Source organism: Rattus norvegicus, chromosome 16, assembly GCF_021556685.1.
Source record: "Rattus norvegicus strain SHRSP/BbbUtx chromosome 16, alternate assembly SHRSP_T2T, whole genome shotgun sequence".
Taxonomy (NCBI): Eukaryota; Metazoa; Chordata; class Mammalia; order Rodentia; family Muridae; genus Rattus; species Rattus norvegicus.
In genome coordinates, this window is record NC_141549.1 from 9,363,518 (window position 1) to 9,373,578 (window position 10,061).

General features: G+C 52.7%; 1 protein-coding gene across 1 annotated transcript; it reads left to right on the plus strand.

The window, feature by feature from the left end:
* Window positions 1-376: 376 nt before the first annotated feature.
* Rbp3 (retinol binding protein 3) lies at window positions 377-8,835 on the plus strand. The gene is given in 4 exon segments (NM_001191832.1): window positions 377-3,496; window positions 4,803-4,993; window positions 6,958-7,100; window positions 8,513-8,835. Coding segments are annotated over 4 exon segments (3,705 nt in total). The 5' UTR covers window positions 377-448.
* The last annotated feature ends 1,226 nt before the right edge of the window (window positions 8,836-10,061 follow it).

Consider the following 10,061-nt stretch of genomic DNA (forward strand, 5'->3'; position numbering starts at 1 on the left):
ATTCCAGAGCCATGGCTTCCCACAGCAGTGGGAAAATAATATTTATTTATAGATAACAATTCTCATTTGCAAGGCTTTAGTAAAAAAAAATTTGAGCATAGAAAGCATATCACAGGGACCAGCCTGTGGCAGGAGCTTGAACTAAACACAATTATTTGTGTAATTCTATGCAGACACATCTCGGCAAGATGAGATGTGATGTTCCTTCCGGGTCAAACTACCCTGGCCTCTTCTTCTGAGTCTCCTGGTTCATGCATGCGCTTGAATTAGACAGGATTAAAGGCTTACCAGAGCTGGAAGCCTCACGTCTAACTCCCACGTTGAGCCCCAGACCTTCTGTCTGCCTGCTAAGAAGGGCAACAGAGAAAGGCAGCTGCAGGAGCAGGGCCACAGTCTTGTACACGGTCAAGGGAGCTCTGACCCAGCAGCTGGGGCTCCAGGGATCCCAATGATGAGAGAATGGGTCCTGGTTTTGTCCACACTGCTATGTGTTCTGGCTGGTCCCACGCACCTCTTCCAGCCAAGCCTGGTACTGGATATGGCCAAGGTCCTCCTGGATAACTACTGCTTCCCCGAGAACCTGATGGGAATGCAAGCGGCGATTGAGCAGGCTATGAAGAGTCATGAGATTCTGGGCATCTCGGACCCTCAGACGCTGGCCCATGTGCTGACAGTTGGAGTCCAGAGCTCTTTGAATGACCCACGTCTCTTCATCTCCTATGAGCCCAGTACCCTCGAGGCCCCCCAGCAAGCACCAGCACTCACCGACCTCACCCGAGAAGAGCTGCTGGCCCAGATACAGAGGAACATCCGCCATGAGGTTCTTGAGGATAACGTGGGCTACCTACGAGTGGATGATCTCCCTGGACAGGAGGTACTGAGTGAGCTGGGGGAGTTCCTAGTGAGCCATGTGTGGAAGCAGCTCACGGGCACCTCCTCCTTGGTGCTAGATCTCCGTCACTGTGCTGGTGGTCATGTCTCTGGGATCCCTTATGTCATCTCCTACTTGCACCCTGGGAACACAGTCTTGCACGTGGATACCATCTACGATCGGCCCTCCAACACCACCACAGAGATCTGGACCTTGCCTAAGGTCCTGGGGGAGAGATACAGTGCAGACAAGGATGTGGTGGTCCTCACCAGTGGACACACTGGGGGAGTAGCCGAGGACATCGCTTACATCCTCAAGCAGATGCGCAGGGCCATCGTGGTGGGTGAGCGGACGGAGGGTGGCGCCCTGGACCTCCAGAAGCTGAGAATAGGTCAGTCTGACTTCTTCCTTACAGTGCCTGTGTCCAGGTCCCTGGGGCCCCTAGGTGGAGGCGGCCAAACATGGGAAGGCAGCGGGGTGCTGCCCTGTGTGGGGATACCTGCAGAGCAAGCCCTAGAAAAGGCCCTGGCCATCCTCACCCTGCGACGTGCCCTGCCAGGCGTTGTCCTCCGACTCCAGGAAGCCCTACAGGACTATTACACATTAGTGGACCGAGTGCCGGGCCTGCTGCACCACCTGGCCAGCATGGACTACTCGGCCGTGGTCTCCGAAGAGGACCTGGTGACAAAGCTCAATGCTGGTTTGCAGGCTGTGTCGGAGGATCCCAGGCTCCTGGTGAGAGCCACCGGACCCAGAGAAACCCCCTCAAGACCTGAGACTGGCCCTAACGAGCCACCAGCAGTCACCCCTGAGGTGCCTAAGGAAGAAGATGCCCGGAGGGCCCTAGTGGATTCCGTGTTTCAGGTGTCCGTGCTGCCGGGCAATGTGGGCTACCTGCGCTTTGACAGATTTGCAGATGCCTCTGTGCTGAAGACACTGGGCCCTTATGTGCTGCGGCAGGTGTGGGAGCCCCTGCAGGACACAGAGCACCTCATCATGGACCTGCGTCACAACCCTGGGGGTCCGTCCTCTGCCGTGCCTCTGGTTCTGTCCTACTTTCAGGGTCCGGAGGCTGGGCCCGTACGGCTCTTCACCACCTATGACCGGCGCACCAACATCACCCAGGAGCACTTCAGCCACAAGGAGCTGCTAGGCCAACGATACGGCAACCGGCGTGGGGTGTACCTGCTTACTAGCCACAGGACTGCCACGGCTGCGGAAGAGTTTGCCTTCCTCATGCAGTCGCTGAGCTGGGCCACGCTGGTAGGGGAAATCACCGCGGGCAGCCTGCTCCACACCTGCACGGTGCCACTGCTGGACTCGCCGGAGGGTGGCCTGACGCTCACGGTACCCGTGCTAACTTTTATCGACAACCACGGTGAGGCCTGGCTGGGGGGTGGGGTGGTGCCTGACGCCATCGTGCTGGCTGAGGAAGCCTTAGAGAGAGCTCAGGAGGTGCTGGATTTCCATCGCAGTCTGGGTGCCTTGGTAGAGGGCACCGGTCGCCTGCTGGAGGCTCACTATGCCCGGCCGGAGATCGCAGAGCAGGCCAGAGATCTCCTGCAGTCTAAGCTGGCCCAAGGAGCCTACCGCACGGCTGTGGACTTGGAGTCGCTGGCCTCACAGCTCACTGCTGACCTTCAGGAGGTGTCTGAGGACCACCGTCTGTTGGTGTTCCACAGCCCCGGTGAGCTGGTAGCGGAGGAGGTCCCCCTGCCGCCCCCTGCCATCCCGTCCCCAGAGGAACTCTCCTATCTCATAGAGGCCCTGTTCAAAACAGACGTGCTGCCAGGCCATCTGGGCTACTTGCGTTTTGACGCCATGGCTGAGCTGGAGACAGTAAAGGCCATTGGGCCTCAGCTAGTGCGGCTGGTGTGGCAGAGGCTGGTGGACACGGCTGCACTGGTGGTTGACCTGCGCTACAATCCCGGCAGCTACTCCTCTGCCATTCCGCTGCTCTGCTCCTACTTTTTTGAGGAAGAGCCCCGCCAGCACCTCTACTCCGTTTTTGACAGGGCGACATCGAGGGTCACAGAGATATGGACCCTGCCGCTGGTTGCCGGTCAACGCTACGGCTCCCATAAGGATCTCTACATCCTCATGAGCCATACCAGCGGCTCTGCAGCTGAGGCCTTTGCTCACACTATGCAGGATCTACAGCGGGCCACCGTCATAGGAGAGCCCACAGCTGGAGGGGCACTCTCCGTGGGCATCTACCAGGTGGACAATAGCCCCTTATATGCCTCCATGCCCACTCAGATGGCCCTGAGTGCCACCACTGGTGAGGCCTGGGACTTGGCTGGTGTGGAACCCGACATCACTGTGCCCATGAGCGAGGCCCTTTCCACAGCCCAGGACATAGTGGCCCTGCGTGCCAAGGTGCCCACAGTCCTGCAGACAGCCGGGAAACTAGTAGCCGATAACTATGCGTCCCCTGAACTGGGAGCCAAGATGGCTGCCAAGCTCAGCGGTCTGCAGAGCCGATATGCAAGGGTGACTTCAGAAGGGGCCTTGGCAGAGATGCTGGGGGCGGACCTGCAAATGCTCTCTGGGGACCCACACCTGAAGACGGCACACATCCCAGAAGATGCCAAAGACAGAATTCCTGGAATTGTGCCCATGCAGGTAAGGTACAAGAGAGACTTAGCCTGACCCAATCCCGTGAGCGAGTTGTCCAGACGTTGGCGTGTGCGTGTGGATGTGTACGATGCGAGGCTTACTTCTGGGCTTATCTTTCACTAGTCCTGCCGTTTCTTCACTTTCACCTCACTGTCTCTCCACCCTCTGGCCCCATGGTCCCTGAGCAGTTCTACAGAATACTCAACAGATCTAATGTGAATCATGCCATGGGAGGCCTTTCATCTCAGCCAGACAGAAGGCAAGAATTTTCATGAGTCTCCACTATCAATACTGGAGAAGGGAGTCTCAAGTGTTCTGAGGCTCCAACATGAGATTTTCCTTCCCTGAAAATAGGAGGCTTACATTACCTGGGTCTGCTGTGCCCTCAGAAGCAAAGTCTGGAGACTGGCCCCAGGTCCTGGAGTGGCTGGGGGCTAAGGCACAGCCCAAAGGCTTCCGTTTGGAGCCATCTTCATTCCAAACGGAATGAAGTGCATCCTGACTGAGTAGAGGTTGTGAGTGTGTGTCTGATCTGGGGCTCAGCTTGATAGGAAATTTGGAGCAAAGTGGCTGCAGTTAGAACACTTGAAAGCCAGCACCACTGGGGCAGCGACAGACGCATTAAGCTGTGTGGCTGCTGGGAGGGGGTAGGAAGGGAAGGGATCTGGCCAAGGGAAAAGGGAACAGGATTCATGGAGGCCCACTCTACCTAAGCTGCCTTAGGGAGAGAAGTAGAGTCCTATGAGGGAAGTTGTACATTCCAGGACCCCAATCCCCAACTTTCTCATGTATATTTTTTCCAGAATAGCGAGGGCCATGGAGTGAATGAGTGGATTGAGTTTGGCATGGCTTTCTCATCTGGCTTTCCCTGTTCTTGTCTGTGAGGCCTCGGACAAGTTAGCTGCTTTGTCTGTGCTTCCGGAAAGATGAGAATAACACTGTCTTCTATGCAGAGTGGCTGTCAGTGTGATGGGGGGCTGCAGAGTGCTTATCCCACGGCCAGGCCCCTCCCTATCCCAGCAGAGGACAAGCTCGGTCCAGGGACACCGAGAAGTGTCCAGTGAGGTTGGAAGCATCAGAAAGGCGCCATACCTGGGCTTCCAGACACCAAATGAGGGGTTGACAGACCTGAACATTTGCTGCAAGGATGTCTCTGGTCGGCTGACTCACACACAACACGTGGTTCCCACCGCAGCCCATCACACACATGCTGCCCTCACAGACACCACTAACTCCTTCCATATCCTTACTGGCCTGTGATACCATACCCACCCCACTCCCGGGCACTGCCTGACTCTTCCCTCTCTTCCAGATTCCCTCCCCAGAAGTCTTTGAGGACCTGATCAAATTTTCCTTCCACACAAATGTATTTGAGGACAACATTGGCTACCTGAGGTTCGACATGTTTGGGGATTGTGAGCTACTTATCCAGGTCTCAGAGCTGCTGGTAGAACACATCTGGAAGAAGATCGTGCACACTGATGCCCTCATCATCGACATGAGGTCAGTGGGCTAGACCATCAACATGAGGTCAGTGGGCTGGACCATCATTCCAAGTTGAGTTGCTGATGCCCTGATCGTCGACATGAGGACAGTGGGCTGGACAGTGGGTTGAGTTGTAGCACTGGCTGAGTGAGGACAGTTGGAGCTGTAGACCAAAACAGAGGGAAAGACCCCAAGAAGCAATCAAGGAGCTGAAGGGAACCAGGCAACCTACCTGCCAGTTAGCCCAGAGGTTCAAATCCTATTGGATGGTGGGACCTCAGCCCTTTTAAAGCTCCCCTGATGATCCCAATGTGTGTTTGAGGTGAAGAGTTATCCCACATCTGTTGTCTGACAAAACAAAAGAAATCAAAGAGAAGGGGGGCAGGGACAGAAAAGATAAGCCTGCTGATCCTTGGCCCCACGCCAGCCCTACGGCAGTAGCTCCAAGGGAGATCGTACAATCTATAATCCTGGTGGCCAGCCCTCTGCTCTGGTTGTTCTTCTGCAAAATCATACTCCCAAGACAGTCATTCTCTGGGCATCACAAAGCCAGGGGCCCAGGAAAGGAACAGACGCCATCGTAACAAGAAAGCTTTGCATAACAAAATGATTATTGGATATCTTTGTCGATTTACCTCCCTCTGCTTAAAACAAACAAACAAACAAACAAACAAACACTTTATATGTGGTGAGTTTCCGTCACAGACCCCCTTCGCCACCCCCACTCCCCCACGCAGAAGAGTCCTCAGGCAGTGGCCAGACTCAGGCCTCCCTTCAACCCCATGTCTATTGGTCAAGCACCATCCATGAGTATGAGAAAGGTCAGGCTGTTTCTCTCCTGTGGGAACCTTTTCCACGTCTTTGCTGCAAGAGAAAGGCTCAAGTATCAGCCCATCTACGAACCCAGACCTGCTGTAATTATAGCTCTTGCATGACTCTTAACAGTCACTAGGTGGCGCCAAACCGTGGTGAGGCGGGCATCCCTCTCTGGAAGATTATTTTCCAGATTTTATGTTTGCTCAAAAGTCTGAGCGGATCACTTTATTCCTTTGGCACCTTAACAAACACCAGAGACACCACCGGAACAAGTATCCTTTTTATTGAATTGTCATTTACATATTTTAAAGGGAGCCCCAGTTACGGGCACACCTGGCTTAGACTCTTCTGTCCCTGGGGTTGGGGTGTCAGAGGAAGAGGTCAAGGGCCCGGATGGCTCATGGCCATGAGCTGTAAGAATCTCTTGATACTTTCCATGCCAGATAGAGAGGCAAGGGCAATACAAGGTTGAATGTAGGCTTTCTCCTTCCCAGTGTACCGCCGCAATCTTTAGTTCACTACCACACCAAGAGCCACTGGTAGCTTGTGTTACTACACTTCATGGATTCTGTATTCTAGTCATAGGAAGTATGAACACAAAGGGACAGTCCATGGCTGATACATGGGAAAGCAACACCAGCAAATTCCCACTTACAGGACTCGAGGGAGCCTTTAATGCAAGAGTATCTGGGTGTTACTATATATGTATATAGTATATCAGGTTCAGTATTTTTGTTTTCTTCTCTTTTAAGTTTTTCATTCTTTTGTTGCTGCTGTTGTTGTTGTTGTTGTTATTGTTTTGAAACAGAGTCTCACTGTGTAGCCCTAAATGCCCTGGAGCTTACTATGTAGACCATGCTAGCCTTGAACTCTCAAAAACTCATCAACCTTTGCCTCTTAACCACTGGGATTAAAGGTGCTAGCCGCCACACCCAGCCAGTATTTTCTGAAAGCATTTGACCCACTGACCCATTTAGTCTCAAGAGGCTAGGACTCTGTGGAATCTTCTGGATCATGTCTCCTGTGGAGTTGGGAAGGGTGTGCAGCGCTGAGGTACCCTGAAATTAGAACCCTTCCTCACAGGACAAAGAGTCAAGCTCCAGGGGGGTGGGCACATTGAGTGCCTCTCAGACCACCCTCAGAGTCATTGTCTCTGCCTCCCTTAGATTTAACATCGGCGGCCCCACCTCCTCCATCTCAGCCCTGTGCTCCTACTTCTTTGACGAGGCACCTCCCGTTCTGCTGGACAAGATCTACAACCGGCCCAACGACTCGATCAGCGAACTTTGGACACACTCGCAGCTCACAGGTACATGAAGCCTTCTTCTTCCTGTTCTAGTTCCCAAAACCTTTGGAGAGAATCAGAGAAAACCAGCTTGAGAGTATATAAAAATAACAACAGCAGGGCATACGGTCCCTGTTCTGGTCCACTGGACACAGGACTGGGACAACCGTTAATATCTGAAAGTGCAGGTCTAGAGTAGAAAGTGGGAGTTGGATGTCTAGACGGTCTTGTCTGCCGTCACTCAGCTAATAACTGAAAGATCCAAGATTTAAAGGTTACTTTGCCTGATCCCTCCATGCCCCCCTCACATCTTGACCATATAGCTAGCAGCCTATAGAACAAATATAGATCCAGAATGCCCCCTCACCTTGCCAGTCAAATGGGCGCTTTTAGAGCTCATCTTGTTTGAACTCAGCAGCAACTTATCACAATTGCCTGAAGAAATGTCCAGATGCTAACAGGCCTTCCTTTATTGCCTGGACTGGAAGCGCGGAGGCAACCTGAGCTCCATAGAGCCCTGACTCTCAAAGCCTAATTTCTTGGTGAATGGCCTCCCTTCCTCTGCCCAGCACCCAGAACCAAGGACTCTGGGGGAGCTTGTGTTCCCATGTACAGGAAGCCATTGGAAAGGCCAACAGGGTTCCTCTGACCAGAGAGGCATCTGGCCACTTTATTTCTACACTTCCTCATTATGTAAGCATTTTGTTACCATGGCTTCCGGGATTTATCCAATAACACTGAAAATTGTAAAAGGAAAAAAACTCAGAATGAGCAGAATCAGGTGAATTCTAAATTTAAACAGATATTTAAAACCAGAAGGTTGGAAGAGCCTCCGAGTTAAAGATTCTATAGCTTTGATTGGCGTCAGTCAGCCACTAAGACCTTAAATGTGAATTGTCCTTATTGAGCTGTGTAACCACTGTAAACTCCACACCAGGTTTAGAAAACCTACTGGGGAAATGAAAGGCAGAAAGGGGAGGATGGGAGGCAGAAGCAGGTAGATGGACCTCGTGTTTCAGCGTAGTAATTTCATTCTAAGTAAATGTTTGACTTATTATTTAATCAAAGCATGATTAAAGTTGATTCCACCTGTTTTCTTTTAAACTTGTCAATGTAGCTACTCAGAACTTGCAAAAGACAACAAAGCCATAAAGCAGTAATAAATGTTCCTCTGGGAGCCCAAAGCAGAAAGGCTCTCAGGTGAGAATTGGAGCTACGGTTATTCAGACCGAGTTGCATGCCCAGTCCTCAGGAAAAGCCAAGCTTCCTTTCATTTGACCACACCACAGCTCATGGCAGCGCTTGGCCGTATGAACGGGGGTCTCCGTTTCACAGAGGCTGACTGAAGCAAACCTGTGGCCTTCCTCGTAGCATCTGGAGAGTGTAGGTGGGAGGGTATTCATTTGGCCCCATGCTGAATGGCCTCTGTCCTCCAGGTGAACGATATGGCTCCAAGAAGAGTGTAGCCATCCTGACCAGCGGTGTGACAGCCGGCGCCGCCGAGGAATTTACTTACATCATGAAGAGGCTGGGCCGGGCCCTGGTCGTTGGTGAAGTGACAAGTGGAGGCTGCCAGCCACCACAGACCTACCACGTGGACGACACGCATCTCTATATCACCATCCCCACAGCTCGCTCTGTGGGCGCCACGGACGGCAGTTCCTGGGAAGGGGTGGGTGTGACACCTAATGTAGTTGTCTCTTCAGAATTGGCTCTTACCAGAGCCAAGGAGATACTCCAGCGGGCCCTGAGGGCGTAAGGCAGAGCCCGAGGGCTCTGAGAAGGATCCTCATGGCCAGAGCTGTGGTGGAAGGCTCTCTGGGCCACTACTGGGGCTCCAGCATGGGATCCTGCCTGAGACCCCAGGCAGCCAGCCGGCTGGAGGCGCTGAACTCAGGCATTGGGCATTGTCCGGGGCTCCTCTGCCTGTGCCCACTACCAGCCTCCCTCTCTGAAAAGTGGGAGCTCAGTCATCTCAAAGGTAGCCCCCTAGTGGTTGTTCTGGGGAGACTGAAGTCCATCTCTCTCTTATCCACACTTCCTAGCTGCCTGCCTCCTGTCCCCATACTGTCTCCAAGAGCAATTCTGTCAGGAGAGGGAATTGAACCACAGATGTAAAGGCACATGTGGCAGTCTGCTCTTTCTAGTAGCAATCTTTTCAGAAATCAAAAGAAAGAAGTGCTTAATGCTTGTAGCACTTCCCAATGTTACAGTTCCTCTTTACCTCAGGACAGGGTTATCTGTAAGGTCACCCCTAGTAGACAATATTACTAAGTCAAGATGCATGTAATACCCAAAACAAACCCATGTGTGTAATCCCCAAACCGCCCATCAATCCCTCTGTTTAATGAATCTGACTTTCTATATCCCCAATCCTTGTGAATATTCCGGGTAACAATGGTGGTGAGTAGCCTGCCCCCGTGTGGTCTTTCAAATGTAGTATGTAGTTTGGGGTGACAGAACCTATGTGTGTTTCTGGTACTCAGTGGGGACCTGCAGCTCATAGCTTCTGAGGTTAGGAGCCCTTCCTTAGGCATCCCATCCTCCCCCACAACCCTGTGATCATTTCTCTCCTCTCCAAGCCTTGTCATCTGCTACGTGGCTTGGATGTGTGGCCGCCACATGTGAATGGTGACTAAGAGGACTCAAGTCTACATTGCCCTCCGCCTGCAGCCCTCAGACACCTTATCTGAGGGAAAGAGTTCCAGGGCCCAGAGAGGACGGTGGGGGCAAGACCCCTGTCTGGTGCCCTGGAATTCATACAGCTTGTTCCCAACTACTCTGGAAACTAAAGATGATTTTTTTAAAAGAAGGACCATGCACCTGTATGGTCCAGCCTTGGCATCTGGAAAGGCTGTGGCTGCCCAGGGCCTGATAAAGCGGCAAAGCTCTCCAAAGATAACGCAGCCCCACACCCAAGACTCCCACGTACACCCGCCAGAACTCCAGGACGTCTACAGGGGCCCCCTTCAACTGACCCTATGT